Source organism: Pyrgilauda ruficollis, unplaced genomic scaffold (assembly GCF_017590135.1).
Source record: "Pyrgilauda ruficollis isolate IOZ18807 unplaced genomic scaffold, ASM1759013v1 scaffold75, whole genome shotgun sequence".
Taxonomy (NCBI): domain Eukaryota; kingdom Metazoa; phylum Chordata; class Aves; order Passeriformes; family Passeridae; genus Pyrgilauda; species Pyrgilauda ruficollis.
Genome location: NW_024529377.1, coordinates 2,869,523 through 2,887,541, shown reverse-complemented (window position 1 = coordinate 2,887,541; position 18,019 = coordinate 2,869,523). Strand labels below are relative to the sequence as shown.

Below are 18,019 nucleotides of genomic sequence, written 5' to 3'. Positions count from 1 at the left end.
AAGGACTTTAAAGATCACCTATTTCCAACTCACCCTTCCCCCTACTCCGCAGCCCTGCCATGGGCAGGGATGCCATCCACTCGATCAGGGCCCCCATCCAACTTGGCCTTGAACACCTCCAGGGATGGGGCATCCACGTGTTCCAGTGCCTCACCACCCTCACAGAAAAGAATTTCTTTGTAACATCTAGTCTCAGTCTTCTTATAGTTTAAAACAGTTTCCCCCATCCTATAATTTTCTGCCTGTGTAAAAGTCACTCGCCCACTTTTTTTATAAACCGTCTTTAGGTACTAGACTTTGCTTTGGGTCTCTTCAGAGCTTTCTCTTCTCCAGGATGAACAGCTCAAACTCTCTCATCTTTTCTTCATAGAAGAGGTGCTCCAGATCTGGGATCATCTTCACAGCCCTCCTCTGAACCCACTACAATAGGTCTCCAGCGTTTGGCTGAACCTGAAATATCCCAACTTTCCAATTCATTAACTATTTTTAATGTCAGATTATTTGCACTGTCTAGTGCACAAATAAAGGCAAAGTTAAAACCTAAGTATTTTCAAGTATTATAACCCCTAATAATACTGACTTGGAGAATCTTTTACATAACAATATTTTCTATTCTTGCCTGCTTTAGTAATCTTTCTCTTTCCTCCTGTGGAGACTCCATGTTCTTATCTTCAGCAATCATTCGATCTCGACGTTCCTTGAGCTCATGGAGCTTTTCATACAACTGCACAGCTTCCTGTTTCACCCCAGAGTGTGCTATTTCCTGTTGGGAAAAGCAAACACCTACTAGCTATTTTCTGATGGGAAGAGAGCATTGCAGCAATCGTGCTTTAGTTAAGCAACACTTACTTATACATTTCAAGTGAAGCTTATTTCTTACTAAAAAAACAGAGACAGCAAAAAGCACTTCATAAAAAGTAAAATTTATAATCCATATTGTCAATACTGCATTTTCTGGAACAGAATATCCCAATCAGCTACTTCTCGATTTACAAGTTCTTCCTTGGGCCAATTTTCTGAGGAGTTTCTAGGGGATTTCAAACTATGTACAACATTCAAAAGGACTGAAAAATATCTAGCAGTATTTGAAAATCATACTTTCTGACTGTATGCTTCAGATCATAGTTCCTTTTATTCATAAAAGATTCAATATGAAAAAATTTCTCTCAATAAGACATTTTCACTCAAAACTGATTAGAAATTATTAGTGGAATCAGAGAGGCAGATTTGCCTTCCCCTACTAGAGCATGCTCCTACAGTATCTGAAAATTTAAGGAAAAGAAATTATAGGTATTTTTTTGACTGTATTATTCTTTACACTAGTGTTCAGGAAAGGTTAGTATAGAGCCTACTTGTTATCATACATACAGCTCTTAGACTCTCTTCCTTTACATTTAGTGCATCCAATTCCTGCTGTTGAACAACCAATTCCTAAAGAGGAAGCAAAATGCAAAATTCAGATAAAAATTACTACTTAATTACTTTTTTGCTCTAAACCTTAGTATTTATCAAATGCTGTAAACTGTCCCACTGCTGGTTTTAAAAATTTGAAAGACAAGACTCTGTCCAGCTCCTTCACATAACTCAGAGGTAGTAAACGCTTGCAGCATCCAACTTTTCCATTGCTCTTATCATTGTTATTTGCAATAACTACTGGGCTATTTGCAATAACTAAGTGGGCTACCACCAAAAAATTGTTTTCCCTTTTTCTACTTTTTTTTTTTTTTAAATCAAATTTAAATTTTTAAACCAGTAGAATTTATTACCTGTACTTCAGGAGTTTAGAGTCAAATTTTAAAATCTGAACCATGACTGTTTCTTCACAGTCCAGAAAGAGACAGGTAAGCCCTGACTACTGATTCAGCTCATTATAAGACAGATAAAAACATGGAACTCATCTCTGTACAGACTAGTCAGAGGATCTTTTAAGACAGTATGCTTGAACTAGATTGTCCCAGAGAGCCGAGAAGTGTTACTCCTGTTGTTAACATAAGGATTAGTGAAGTAACACACATTTCATACAGCCCACTTAATTTTTTCTGATACATTCTGACATACAATAACAACAATAATAACAGTAATAATAATATTAATATTAATATTAATAATAATAATAATCATAGAAGGCTAGTTAGATTCACTTTTGCACACAAGAATAAAAATTTCTACTCAAGTGAACTACAAAAATTGCTGGGATTAGTTTCCTTTTTGTTTGTTTTTTACACATGATGAAACATCTAAGTATTGCAGTAGCTTTTAAAAACTGCATGTCAAACCCTAAATTCAAACAGAAAATTGTGAACATTATTTCTTCTTAAAGTATGAAATATAAGAAGGCAAAGTATTTGGTCTTAGTCAACTGCTCTATTTTCAGGTACTTCTACAATTGATTAAGATACCAGCAAGCTTTTTTATTGTACTACTCTGCTGTCAAGTTCTTCAGTATTTAAATTTTATCTAAACCCCAAGAAGCCAGAAGAAATATTTTAGGTAAGCATAATGGAATGAACAAGCCAACCTGGGAGAGTTTCTCATTGGCAGCTTTTATCTCCAGATATTTAGCTTGATTTTCCTGTGACATATCTTTCATTATGTCATCTGCCACAACTTTTTCACGCTCGATATCTTCTTCTACAGCTTGAATTAACTTTTCTGTGCTGCAAAAATATAATGTTTTTGTAACTTTTACTGGTAAATATATATTGTAAGCACTCATTTCAAACTCCAGCCTCTATTCCTTCAGCCTCACTGAAATGCTCAGTATAATACAAAACACCTAAATGCTATAAAAGAGCGTTACCAACTTGTATCTAATCTTGGAGCCGAATTAGTGATAAAAACATTCACAAAATGTAGAGAAGACAAAGAATTCTCTGCCTTTATAATACCCACATGGTATTTTCCAACACTCCCACACTGTCTATCTGTATTGGTCTCAACACTGGCAAAAGTAAGGTACGACCTCTCAATCAGTGAATTTCTGGAGTAACAAAAAGCAGTTTGAAATAAGGAAGCAGATATGCAATTTGTGAATGCACATAAAGAAAATATAATACAGATATCAGGACTTGACAGCACCAGATGACGATGATGAACAGATTACTCTTCGCAAAGAATTGTTGATTACTATAGAATGGAGACTGGTTTCAGAGGTCTGAGTAGTGCAGTTTTTTAACTATGCAATAACTAAGAAATTAGGTATTTTTTACATTCTTGATTCAGGACTTTATTCTTGTTATAAAATCGATTGCAAATACAAAAACTTTACCATTCCAGCTACAGTGAGCTACAAGCAACTGTCTTAGCAGATTTAAAGAACACATAAAGAATTGCTCTCACTGTTTTATGATAAGTCTAGTAATTTCTATGAAATTCCTGAAAGCTAGAATGTCTAATTGAGAACATACTTAAAGGAAATTAAAACAGAGACTCTGAAGAGTATACCTTATTTCCCTTCATTGTTCATGAAAGATTGCTAAAATGGTTTGGTTGTTTCCAGAGTGAATTCTCCTGTTAAAAATGACAAAATCAGCTGAATACCTTCCTTCAGGATATTTTTTCCTTCTGTTTGTCATTAACTTTTCCTGAGTTGCAAGAAGACAAGTTGTAAATTGTGTAAGTGACACTACTGGATCAAAGACTGAAGACAAGAATGCCCTCCAGTTTAAGAGATGATGCAAAACAGTGGAACTGCACAATGATAATTTCAGGGTAAGGAAATAATGAAAATATTGTAGAAGCAGAGTAGAGTTGACATTGGAATAGACTTCTGAAGGTTGTCCAGTCCAACCTGTGCACTACTCAGAGCACTGTCACCTAGAGCAGGATGTCAGTGTCTTTTTCAGGTTTTCAGTATCTTGAAGGATGGATACACCACAATGTGTTTTGGCAATGCTTTGATGTTTGTTTACTCTAACAAACGGAAGAGTTTTTCGTGATATTTAAAGGGACTTTCCTGTTCTCTAATATGTGGTCATTGTCCTTAGACATCACTGAGAGCATCTCCATTTTCTCAACCCCTGCCCATCAGGTATTTACTTCGATAAAATATTCACTAAGCCTTCTCTTCTAGAAATTAAACAATACCAGTTCTCTCAGCCTTTCCCCACAGTATTTATCACTTACAAGGAATTCTCAAAAGAGTTTCAAAAATGCAACCACTTCCAACCAGCTTCCAAGAAAGATCCATAATCTCCAGGAAACTGAGGATATTATGTAGCAATTCTGTCAGGTTAGCAGGCCTTGACGCAAAAATGCTTTGGACCTGATGATGATGAAAAAAATCAAAATCATGATGTCCCACTTAGTATGCCAAATTTGGAGTGCACTGAGACTGCATAAGAAATACTGGATAGTTGCAACATGACATTAAATCTAATACCTTCTTGAGACTAAAACTAATTTATTCAGACCCAGTCCAATGCTCTGACTGCATGAGCAACAGTTTATAAATGGTGAATTATGTTACATGTGGTAATGGAAAGGAGCTATTTTTTAAGCTACATGAGTAGTTTGATCCAAGACCTTTTGGAAGGCATGGAGCTAGGAGATGTCAGGGAGCTTTCATGTTGCTTGTTTATTGAGTGTGCCTCATGCCTCAATGTGGACCTAGGAAAGCTGTTGCAAAGTCTCAGCAGTGATAGCTTCTCTCAAATCAAGCCCAACTGTGGACATGGAAGAAAGAAAATCAAGAAAGTGTAGTAAGAAATTCAAAAAAATGCTAATGGTGCTGATCTTCAGAAGAAATCTCCACTCTAGATGTGATTCTCCTGGAGACATTGCAGTATGGCTTAGAGGGAGCTTGTATTTAAATACAAACACAGTGCTTTTCCCGGAGATCACTGGAACCTTCAAAAGAGTGAGAATAGTTTACTACATGTATAGCAATATCACTCTTGAGGGCAGTTGTGTTTCCAAACTCTATGGGATTTCTCTCATTTTTGCCTGAGATTTAAAGCGTGCGAGGCAGGACAAGGAAAGAAACCTACTTTTCCAGCCCCCTCTATTCAAAGTGTGTGGACACATTACAGAGTAGTCTCTTTACATGAGGCAATTCTCCTTTTCTTACATGATATAGACTCCTGGCTAAATACTTCAAGATGATCCAGCATGTCCTTGAGACTAGAAATGTCTGACTTATAGTGATGCATCTTCTCTGGCAGAAACCTGGTGAGGGGAGGCTGCAACTTCGTGATTTTTCAAGAGGCAATGAAAAAATCAGCAATGGCTGTCACAGAAACACAATTCATTACCAGAAGTAATTTGAACACTATGCATGAAGCTGAATCAGGGATGACGCTTGGAAAAATTGTGGAATGTTTTGAGATATTATGCAAAACAAAAGTACCAATAACAACAAAGACATAGTGAAGTAAAACAATTTATAAAGCCACATATTGGAGATGAATGGAGATGGAAAGGAGATTAATTGTTCTGTAGTTTGGTGATACGTATTGGACAGAATGAGCACTAATGCAAGTAAAAATTTATAGGACACAGCACTTGTATATCAATATAATCACTTTTTTTCAGCCTGCACATAGACATTCACTACAGATCAAGTATGATTTGTTTTTATAACTTCTTCCTGAAATACAGCCCCAATTACAGACATCCTTACAGTGCATGTAATTCTCTGTAAAAAATGAGCTTTATCTGTGACCCTGCAGCTCCTCTGACAATGATATTTCCAAAACACAAGAATTCAGAGTTAAGCAGAACAAGGAAGCTTTACTTCGGTATGCAAATATCCTGACATTCTCTTCATTTGATGAACGATCAAAAGATTTGCATTTTCTGTCTCCAGCATTTCTTTAATTGATTATAACTCAACTTGCTTGTAAATCACCTGTGGCATTTAAACTCACTGCTTCCTCTATGATCTGGAACTTGACACTTCAGCATACTACAGTTAGGCTTTCCTATTGGCTGCTGATCCAATTAAATCCAAGATGATCATAAGAAGTTGCTCAACTTAGTCAATCTTTTGCTAAGGATTTTCTAGGTTTATTATTTTTTTTTACACTGGCTGGTTATTCATCAGGTACAAAGGTTGAAGAAAAACAAAGTGCTGTTTCACCATATTATTTCTTGCCAGCGCACTGAAAAATCTACATATGTGTATATATGATACCTCTCAGAAGCAACCGAAAGGTAAGACACTTGGCAAGTCTATTTCAAAATGCAGGCAAAGATTCATTACTGTAACTTTTTGTTAGACTGGAAGCAAACACATCACAAGGTACATTAAAATTTCAGGAATTAGTATGAACCTTGGACATGCTGAGTTGTTAAGTAAATTCTACCTCATTACAAAGCTGGGGAACAGACTGAACACCAGACCAATTCTATAAGTACACTTACTTCCACAGAAAAATAATTACATTATTTTTAAATTATATAGTTTTCAAAGTTCTCAGATGGAAATTTTTAAGAAAGCTCTTCTAATTACAAGGAAATATCAAAGTACTACCAATGTATTGCCAGTGTATTGCCAGGCTAAGTCTCTTTTCAAAGCAGTTAGTTTAAGTAGCAGCTCGTAAAATCTGGTTCTAGTAAAATGCTAAACTGCAATTAAAATTACAGATTCTTTCCTGTTCTTTTACTGATTACACAGGTTCACACACACAAAATGCAGGCAGTCTCATTTGTACGAAATCCCTACCTTTTCAGCAGAAACGTACGTAGGAGCTAGGAGTTATGTTTTGGACATATGTACAACTTTTTCAACTTGCTTGTTATTAACTTACAGATTAACATTAAAAACAATACTTAATACTATTAATAGAATACTTCCCATTCTGTTTAAGACAGCTTTTGTCTTGTAATCTGAAAACTACAATAATACTATTAATCTGTATTTATAAATTGCCAGGTTAAGACCTGCTCTGTTTCTGAACTTCTAGGAAGCAGTATCTTTAAGCAAGACCAAGATGTTAAAATTATCATTTTTGGAGTTCTCAAAGTGCATCATGTCTTCCTCTAACAATAAACAAACTGGCTAAAAACCATGCAGGCCACCACTGACAAGTGCAAAACTTAATATGGAACATAATTCCACAAGGGCTTCTGCTGCTAGCACCCCTTGTCCCTGCCACGGATAATGGCTAAGTGGCAAAAGGTTTACGAACTCCCTCTGTATTCAGTATGAGTTTCTGACAGAAGTAGAAATACACAATGGAACAGAGAATTTTAAGTGGCATTTATCTTCCTTGTCTTTCCAAGAAGTTATGAAATATCCAGGCTGATTCAGTTTAGGTGAATGAGGTCAATCCTCTGAATATGCAAACATATAGAAGTTATCAAATAGACTTAATCAGTTTGTTCTATGACCTCATTTATTTCATTATGATAAGCAAAGTCCTTCCAGCACTCATTTTAAGGACTGGTGGAGGTTTTGTAAATCTGACAGGCTGCCTATACTTAGCATTGTTAGTGCAATTAAACTTCCTCATGTAATTTCCCCCACTCTTTTCTGTTAAATTCAGTGGATGTTCTGTACAGCTCACTTTAAACAAGTATCTTACACTTTACCTTTTGAGTTTCTATTACTTTGCAAGATAGAAATCTGGCAAGGAGATACTAAGATTAACTTGCCACCCTATCTTTTCAGATGCTAAAGAAAAACTGGAAAAATTGAAGGTTCATTACCTTTTACATAACATTTTCATTCAAGTATAATGAATGGCATAAACAGGGACTAACTTAACATCTCACAGATACAGTATAACATTTCTGCTCAAAATTAATAGATACTACAAATAGTGTCTGATTCAAAGGCAATGACTGAGAGACCCTGTCTTTGAGAGATGTTAATGTCACAGTAAATACCATTTGTAGGACCTTTCCTAACTTTCAAAAAAGAAGGCTTGAATCAGTACAAGAATTCCATCACTAGAGATTGAACCATGTTTACTTAGTTCCAAAGATCAGAGTAACAACTATACCTTCATAATAGAAAAGTGCAGGTTTATGTCATGTTCTAGGTTATATTATGGACAAGAAAGAGATTAAAAGATTTATCTTCTGAGTAAATATTCACCAAAATGCTTAGTAATTTACATAGCATAAAAGAAATCTGACTGGACAAACCAAGAATCATCTAGTAGAGCACTCTGCCTCTGCCAGAGCAACAAGAGAAATTGTATGGGGAGAGCATGCAAACATCAATACTTTCTGCAGTTTACTCAAATCATAGTCTTCCAGTACGCATAATTGCTTTAACAAGGATAATAATGAGTACAGCCCTGCCTATTTGTTTTATACATTTATGATACTTTTCTCTATTAACTTGTCTAATCAATCCCTTTTCTATTTGCTGATACAGTCTGCACACTGGATTTTAGGTTTGGCTCAATTAAGTGAAAGCTGAATTCATTAATTCTGATAACCCCTGTTTTTTCAATTAATTTTACATTACAAAGTATTGATGTAGTCCAAAATTTATTAAACTATCATTGAAATAACTGTATCTATTAATCTGTTAAACTACCACTACAGAAAACACCGGTAATTCTGGTCTTGATATGTAAAAATGTTGTTCTTTACTAGGCTCCAAACATGAAACTCTATTGGCTTGTGATCTGGGCTGGAACACTGTTTTTGAATTCAGCCACTGCAGACTGCAACATTACATCCCAAACTGTAAGTTTTACATTGACCTGAACTACCCTTATTTTTAAAAGATACACTTGAAGCAGAAGGCATTTGAAAAACTGTTTCATAAACATAAAAGTCCTGAAGAAATACAAAAATGCAAGTAAGAAGTGGTTTTCTGTGTAATGGACAAGTAGCTCATGGTAGTAATTTTAAGTGGATGAATAACACCGAAACATATTTGAGATGATTTTGTATCTCAAGTTCTTTCAAACAACAGGAATGCCTCTTTACATATCTAAATAAATATAGTCTTCTCAGAAAAAAAAAAAAATATTTCAAGGTATTGAGAGCAAAGACTCAAATCAGAAAAAACTCTAGCTATGCTAAACTTTAACACAGAAAACCAAAATTAAGTGCTATAGCATAGAGATATATAGCAAATGTTTAGTTGAAGGTCTGCTCTAAAGATGTTATTTTAAATTAAGAGCAAACATAGATTTTTTAAAAGAATACCTTTTAGAAAGTATATTTTAATTAATTTGCAGTTTTGAATAAATTTCCTCTATGACACCTTCTTTCCAGATTAAGCTCTTTTTTACCCAACAAATAATACATTCCAAATATTAATTCCAAAATGGCATGACAAGCTGGTTACATTTTGGATCACCATCACATAAAGACCCATGCATCTAAGCACAGAGCTAAGCATTAAGTCCTCTGGAAGATCAGGTCTCTAGACACTAGGAGGATTCAGTCCACTCTCTCACCAGACCAGGAGTTAATTCAGAAAGATGCAAATAAAACTTAATGAAGAGCAATATGACTTTTCTTTTAAAATGACTGAATTGAAAAACAGAAGACAGTTCTCTCTTGCCTTTAAGAGTCCTCACTGAGACACTATCTTTAGTAGACTTCTCTATGGTATTTAATTGTTTTCATTCTCTTTTTTCAACAGGTTGCTTGTGAGGAGTCTGCAAAGAACCTCTTTAATATCTCCACCAACCTTTTTCAAAACATTACTAAATTAAGCCTCAAAAACAACAAAATCACTTTAGAAGATCATGACAAAGAGATTCTTGGACGTTTTATTAGCCTCACTGAACTTCATCTGAATGAAAACAACATTACTGTACTGAACAATAACAGTTTTTACAATCTGAAAAATCTCATAACTCTGGATATTAGCAACAATTGTATTAGCACAGTTCATAAAGCAGCATTTGCAGGATTAAATCAACTCTCAGTGCTGAATCTATCCTATAACAGGATTGCGCAACTGGATTCAGATACATTTACTTCTCTAGAAAGCCTGACAGTTTTAAATCTACAGTATAATTTTCTGAAATATTTTCATATAAAATCATCTTTTAAACTGCTTAAAATTGTTTTAGCTGGAAACCCATGGATCTGCTCCTGTGACCTCCTTGACTTACAGATATGGCTAACTGACTCCAACGTGACATTGGGTAAGTTCTGGTAAGAGCATCAAGTAACGTTACTGTGCATTTTTTTTTTCTGATATGGATAAAATCAACCATCAATTTACCCATATTATGCAGTAATACAATAGCTATCCATGAAGTTTTTTTTAGCATGCCAAAAAATTACCAGCATCTCATGGCCTCTTCACTGCTCACATTCACAGAAAATGAAAGCAACACTACATGTACATTCCCAAACATGGAAAAAATCTCCATCAAGATGGCAGCTATCCAACCAGCTGACTGCAAAATTGAAAATACTCCTTTAGAAAACACTGTAACTTCCACTCCTGCTGTTAATCTTAGAAGTAGTGCCTTAACAGCTCTGACTCCATACAACATCACTGGAAACAACGGAACTCGTGCAGGTAATACAGATATTTCACTTTACTGCTTATGAGCTGTTTGATATGCTGTTCAATGACTTTGTACTGTTTTGCATCCCTAGTACACTCTGACTCTTCCATAAAAGCCAGGGCTACAGAGCAGGCATATTTCTATGTCCTGGTAGACAGTCATAGACATTGCAGTGAATGTTAAGGTCTACAGAATAAGCGTTCAAAACAGATAAACCCCAGAACTCTCAAATGATACTGAAAAATTATGATGGAATTTCAAAGCCCTAAAATTCAGATAATTGCCTAGATCTCTGCCTAACAGAACAAGGGAAGCAACTTTCAAAAAAAATTTGCTTTTTCCAAACTAACTACTTTCTAGATGTAGTTGTCTCCCTAAAACATGATAGCATGAACTTGGAGATTTTACTCCCATCCTAACTGTGTTCAGTGTAAAGGATGTGAATGTGCCTGTTGCACATTCCTAGGAAATTTCAGTGGTAGTCTCCTCACCTTTCAATGTTAATCTTACATGTCAGTTAACTCTTCCATTCTGAAATGGTTTACTTCTTTGTTCTGGCTACAGCAAGAAAATTATCTACAGTTATACACACAAATTATAAACTACCACTGTGACACATTTCTTTAGCTGTACCGCGTTACAATTTATTTTAGGGTAGTGGCCAGCACACAAAAGCAACTTCTAGAAAAATACTACTGGCAACTACAGTTTACTGAAATTTTTATTATTAAAGAAGCACAACTGAAAAGACATGCCAAACAAAAGGCATGATATTTTAGTGTTCAGACCTTACCATCACATGAAATGTAAAGCATGGGAAATAGAATTTGAAGCCAATTACTGATTATTTTTTTCCAAAGGCTAATCTTGGAATTTAACTTTTGGAAAAAAAATATTTATATGTAATTATAATTTTTATCTTTTATATGCCCCCAAAGCTTTGTCTTTGAAATAGACTTTGAAACAATTATTTTTTATAAATATGCAAGGTAGGAAATAGGATATTTATGTGCATCGCATATTTCTATGTATGTACATCACATATTTCTGCTAGGAAATATGCGATGCACATACATTATTAGTCTCTGTGATGCTAATGACTCCCAAACAACACAGCAACAACAAACCTCTGGAGACACTCAGACATTCCCCTATCAAGGTTTACTTTGCGAGTTTTCAATTTAACTATGAAAAAAATCATACTTGAGTTCTTGCTAGTATTTCTCATGAAGATTCTTTTTTTTTTTTCCCTGTTTTTTTAAAGAGTTACCACTTGTTGGCAAAAGTTGGACCTTCCTAGCAGGTGTCCTAGGGTTTGTCCTAGGCACTACACTCCTGATTTTTACTGCTGTAAAATGTCCTGCATGGTATCACTACTTGATCAGCTACCGTCACCGTCGACTGGAAGAAAATGACTCAGAGATGTTTGAAAAGGAGTTCTCAGCTGACCCAAGTCCTTCTCCTTCAATATCTGGCACAAGCAGTGAAGAACCCATTGTAGTATTTGAGAAAGTTCATGCACGTGGAGATGAAGAAGATGGATTTATTGAGGATAAATACATAGATGTTTATGTAAATGAGGAGCGTTAATGTCTTAAACAACGGATGTTGAACTGACATTTCAAAAACGTAGCACACTTGTACTTCAATTTTATGCTTTATTACATACAGTACAGAATGAAGTTATGCAGTCTATCTCCTTTAATCTTGCCAAATCCTTAACAAGATTTTGCTGCATCAATCATGCAGTGAAAAAATGGGGTCATATGTGTGCATTATTGGCACAACAAATACTTCAAAACTTGCAAAAAAATATTCATAATCCACTTTTTATAAAAACGTGTTTGGATACTTATTTTGGGGGGCTTACTGTATATTCTTCAACATGAACAAAGTAGCAGGTGAAGTTGGCATAATCATTAATGCTTTCACTGTGAAGAGGTCTAGAAGAGAAAAATAATTTCTCTAAAATGCTGAAGCAGACCACAGCCAGACTTGGGGTCTGGCTCCAAATCAATGCTGTAACGTCTCTGAAGGCTATTAGGGAAAACTAACACAATCAGAGAATGGAGCATTTGGGTATTTTTTAACCCAAATTAGCAGAGCAAGAAAGACAAACTGTTGTAGTCCCAAAAATGTGTATGTACAGTGCAATGACAAATTACCCTTACTGCATTGCCACTGAACCAAATATTTTCTCTTCATATTTTCTTAACACTTAAAGATTCATTCAGGGCGGAACAGACACACTTGTGAGCTGTTGAAAACCACGGTATTAATACAATGTGATATTATTAACTGGTAAATTTGTTGCTTTGGAGTTCTTATTGATACATAAAATCTCATTGCTGAGATTGCTTTCACTGGCAACAAACGGGATTATACAGCTTTCTGCTCCACCTTTCTTGTGTCTAAATCAACTACCTCAAAAACTCACTCTCTCAGCCTATCACTACACAAGCTGTTCTCATGGCTTACAAATTCTTATTTCAAGCATCTCAACATCCTCATCTTTCCCTCTGCACAAACCTGTGTTACTAGCCAGGCAAAGGTCTAGCTCCCACTCCTGCTTGCTTTTTTCACTCCGCTACTCTGCAACAAAACTCCCAAAACTTGACAGCAGACTGCAAAAAGACAGGAGTCTCTACTGCCACCTAACTCTTCCTGGATGGCAGGGTAATTATGTTCAGAAGAATAACCAGAGTTTAACGTTAGGAACTCCAACTACAACCTGGCATATCATCTTGAAATTGTTCAGGTATCACTCATGATATGCATTGCACTCTTAGGGTAACAGGTAACATCTCAATTTTCCCAAGTTAAGTTATGAGAAGTTGAGTTATTCAAAAATGAAAAACATAGACTTAATGTACTTACGCTTGTCTTTCTGTGAAAATTTTATCTATATTCTGAGTGTCTCGGTCATTCTGAACCTTTAACTTAAAAAAAAAAAAAAATAAATACTATCAAGTTTGTAATAAATCATGGAATCATATAGGTTGGAAAACACTTCTTAGGATCATCAAGTCCAACCCTTAACCAGCACTGACAAGTCCACCATTAAACCGCAACAACATGTATACATCTTTTAAGTACTTCCAGAGAAATTGATTCACTTACTATTTCTGTGGGATCTATTCCTGAAACACTATTATACTGCTTAAAAATACACAGATGGGATGAAAAGCATTCTTCTCTTTATGACACAGACACTGTATCTTTATTATTCAATCATATGCAAGCAAAAAAAAAAGTTGTTTTGACCAAGAAATATTCAGGTCGTCTTTCAAGTTACCAAAACAACCTTTACTGAAACTGGCTTATATTGTTTATGGACGAATTGATCATAAGAAATAAAATACACATAATGTCATTCATGCCTTAACACTTAGAGGATGTATTAGAGAATAAATAAGGAAAGCAAAACATGAACAAAAATTTTTGATTTGTGGTGGCTATGTCAGAGACCTATTTATTATTTTTTACACTGGAGACACTTAAAAGGCTGAGGACAAAAAAGAACTTAATGTCCAGAAGACCAGGCAGCTTTACAAGGCAGCACAGTCTGCTTAAATCTGCCTCCCTAAGACTAGTGTTGTGTGCTGCCAAAAAAAAAAAAAAAAAAAAAAAATATTTATCACTCATAATTTGGGTTGGGATAACACCCTTTTCAAATGTAAATCACAGAAAACTATCATGGGGCTGTTAACACAAGACTTCAGGCAACTGACTTACTGCTAACATGTTGCCAACATTATGAATAACTGGAAAAAAATGGTTAAGCTTTAAGTCAGTGCTATTCTTTTTTAGATATGTCACACATCAAAGCACCAAGAAAGTAACACATCATTTCACTGTTAAACCATAGCAAATATCTTAATTCTTACCATACTGTAATCACGGATCACTTCTGCCATATCTGTACTGGTGTTAAGTATATCCACAACCTGAAACAAGACAGAATTTCAAACTGTTACTGCTCTCCTTTTCTTAAAAAAAAAAAAAAAATCAGACAAAGGGTTAATGAAAACACAGCAAATTTTGGTTATTGCAATTGGGGAAAAATATGATTTGGGAATCTGAATAGATTACATGTCATTTTTAGAAATAATCATCATTATATGTAGCTGTTCTAAGCACTGAAATATTACACAGCACCAGTTTCTTAAATCCATATGCAGATGCTTCTCATAATATATAGTACACTTTTTGTTTTCCTCTGTTTCCATCTCTTTCCTTTCCAATAACTGAATAAAGGCAGTATTAACCAGTATATTTTCAAATAGAAATGTCAAAAAATGATTCAGAATAAAGCAAAAGCAGTACAAAATCAGCAAGAGAATAAATGGCAGCATTCAGTATCAAAATTTGACAGCAGCATACCATGTTGTAGTCTGCTAGTTGACCTTGAAAATCTTTGATTTCACCAGCTAAAGCCTCTGCCCTAAATATGAAACAAAAAAGTCAAACTTCAAATGGAAAGATTTGTATATGTAAAAATAAAATAACGAAAATAGTAACTATTCACTGATTCCTTGAAGCCTGCCCAATACTTGAAATGGTCTTGTGACTCAGAAAGTTAGCACTGCATTAGCTGCAATAGATCTCACCGTTTTTCATAGGACAAATAAACAGATTTCTCTTGTTTGTACATTTCTACTTCTTCCTGCAGCTTATTAATTTCTGTTGTAAGTTCATTTGTTTTACTTCTGAAAAAAATAAAGAAAAAGGAATCATTAACATTTATATGTGCAACTAAAGCACATCTAGAACTGTAAATATATTTTATGATAGGGGATTTGCAATTAGTTTCTCTCACACCGCACTTTGTTTCAACTCAGCATTTCTAAGAAGAGGTAGGTATAGAAAAAAGCAAAATGGTTGTACCAGATAAAGTCCTAAGTAGTTGCTGGAAAACCTTGGTATGAAATGAAATGTTTTAATTAGCTTTTTGTCTCTGCTGGTAAAAGAGATGTGGAAAGAAAAAAAATACAGTGTAATTTCACAGAATGTGGGTATGGATGATACCCACAAAAAAAATTACATCTTTTAGGACTAATTATTCAAAAGTGTAATATGAGCAACTGATAAAATTCTGCATGCAGTAGTTTGCACAAGGTCTTGCCTTTGTCATTGCTAGCTGAATGTATAATCCAAGCAAACCATCTGAAATGGAACAATAAAAAATGTTTTGTTTGCAATGCTACCTGTTACAAATGCAGCTATCAGATGTAATAAACACTGGAGGTGGAAGCTCAGAATCACTGACCCTCCCCCTTATTAATGCCATGAGAGAACATTTAACTTAGCAAGCCTAACAACAAAAGCTCAAATGAACCTACTTCCTTTCTTCCTACATTCCTTTTTATCTACATGCAAAATAACCTTCACTTTTACAGCAGCACTCCTATAAAAGTTCATTATAAGTGAACACCACTTATTGCATGCTATTGTCAAGCTTCAACTCTGTGTCTGAAAGGGAACAGAACATTAAATGTATGTTGTTAAGACATACCTCAGCACGCCAAGGTAGTATGTTTTATCCATTATTTGTCTCTGAGGACCTGATAAAAGAAAACTATATGATATTTTGTTTAAAAACCCCTAATTCAAATGAACTGTAAATTAGGAAAACAATCTGCAAAATTTACATTAAAAAAATGTACAACTAATATCTTTTGGTGCCCCTATAGGGTTATTATGTAATTTTAAGAAAGAAGACATTTTTGGACTGCTGCGAAGATAAACATTACTAATACAAATATACAAATAGTTACTATGCAATAGAGTATTTTAAGTATTCTGTAGTGATGGAAGAAGACACAACAACCTCGTTCTATTCTTTTGAATTATTTTTAAAGACAGCTCAGTTATAAAAAAATGCTTATCTTCTTTGGCTACCAAGACTAATGACAGAAAGAGGAATGCTTTAATTTTCTCTTTCTTTTTGCTCCTCTTTTTAATCACAGCTCTTCACTCTGCAATTTACACAATGATGAAAAGCTTTCTTTTAAAAACCTAAATATTCTTTCAAAATGTTTGCAGACATCTTGAGGGCTGTTTTCAGTATAAAATACCTTTCATTGCAGTTTTTATTCCACTTAATCCCTGCTGAGTCACTGGACGATCTGCAACTTTAATCTGAGATGATAAGACTCCTCCAGGAGTTAAAGAACCACCACGAGAGCCAGGTCTTGCTGTACTAAGAGGCATCTATAAAAAAAAACAACCACAAATGAAAAATCTACCAAGTCTGAATTATTACTTTGTTATCCTTAAGCAATTGCCAAAGCAGTTAAAAACTTATTAGTCTCTACACTCTTTCTGTAGGTATCTTATAGCATTTGCATCTCTTCAGGGAAGCAAAGCTTCAAATGAATATCTCCTGTAGAAGGTAAGGGACTGCTTTTGAGCAGCTGTTCATTGTTCCATCTATCTGCAACATTAATGCTATTTAGGTCTCCCAGGTGAACTCTGGATGCAGGATGTCCCTGATCCCCTCCAGACAAGGCTAGCAAAACTTTATACAAAACTGAAATCTTAAAGTCTTCTTAAAAAAAGAACTTCTCCTCACTCTGGTCTTGGTATTAAAGAAAAAAGGAAAAAAAAAAACAAACAAACAAACAAAAAAAAAAACCACCAACAACAAAAAAAACCACCAAACCCAAGATACAAAAATCTAAATGAATAAAAATTAATGATGTATTTTTAATATTTTCTAACATACCGCTGTTCCTATTCTGCCTGCTGACGGAGTCCTTGATGAAGAGGCAGGCCTTGATGAAGAGGTCAGTCCTATTCCTGCTCTTGAAGCAGAACGAGCTGTGGGAGGTCTGTTACCGCTGGCCATACTCGTTTCCTTTTTAACTTCTCTCTGGTAACAACAGAAACCATCCTTCGATTTGCACAAGATCCTTAAAACTATGGGATACCGACTCTTTAAAGCATAGCTCTTATTAGAATGTTATGGGGGTTGGTTTTGTTTTGTTTTTTTTTAGTAATCTGCAAAGTACTTGCTTATTGGATGGTACGAGAGAGCGGCAGGGCTCGGGAAGGACCACTTAATTAATGTCCACGAGTAAGCTGAGGCAGCAGTCTTTTTCAGTGTTTTGTGAGCTCTCAGCTGATTCTTGTGGCATTTATCGCTTCAGTATCTGAATGCAAGTCTTTAATGAAACAAACTGGAAGCGAGCAACGGGTGCAAATACTCATTCCGGTTATCTACAGAGGGTCCGTAATCCACCACCCATCACTACAGAAATCCCTGATAAACCCCGGCAACTTTCGCTATCCCGGAAGGCGCCCATCCCAGCCGCAGAGCAGCGCAGAGCCAGCGCCGCCACCGCCCGGGAGGGCCCCGTCCCGTCCCGTCCCGTCCCCTCACCGCGCCGCTCAGCCGCCATCAGCCCGCGGGCAGCGCCGCCGTATCGCAGCAACCACCGCGCGGACATCGCGATGCCCACAAATCTCGCTCCAGCCTGCCGCGTCCCCCGAAGACTACGACTCCCAGAGGCCCTGGCGAGGCCCTGGCCGCACAACAACCTGCGTGAAGCGCGGTGCTTGCCGGGATAAGAAGCCTCGCT

At 35.8% G+C, this 18,019-nt stretch overlaps 1 protein-coding gene across 3 annotated transcripts in view; it reads right to left on the bottom strand.

The window, feature by feature from the left end:
• Positions 1-18,014, bottom strand: part of IFT74 (intraflagellar transport 74) — a 35,856-nt gene extending 17,842 nt beyond the window's left edge. For 2 of the 3 annotated variants that reach the window (XM_041486276.1, XM_041486277.1), the window contains exons 1-11: positions 17,821-18,014; positions 17,164-17,310; positions 16,514-16,649; positions 15,952-16,000; positions 15,047-15,145; positions 14,820-14,880; positions 14,324-14,383; positions 13,314-13,375; positions 2,519-2,657; positions 1,369-1,431; positions 620-763 (exon numbers count right to left, since the gene is read on the bottom strand). In XM_041486276.1, the coding sequence (XP_041342210.1) occupies positions 620-763; positions 1,369-1,431; positions 2,519-2,657; positions 13,314-13,375; positions 14,324-14,383; positions 14,820-14,880; positions 15,047-15,145; positions 15,952-16,000; positions 16,514-16,649; positions 17,164-17,286 (936 nt within the window). In that variant the 5' untranslated portion in view covers positions 17,287-17,310; positions 17,821-18,014. The remainder of the gene's footprint in view (positions 1-619; positions 764-1,368; positions 1,432-2,518; positions 2,658-13,313; positions 13,376-14,323; positions 14,384-14,819; positions 14,881-15,046; positions 15,146-15,951; positions 16,001-16,513; positions 16,650-17,163; positions 17,311-17,820) is intronic. The other variant, XM_041486278.1, reaches the window with a different exon arrangement.
• Between the last annotated feature and the right edge of the window lie 5 nt (positions 18,015-18,019).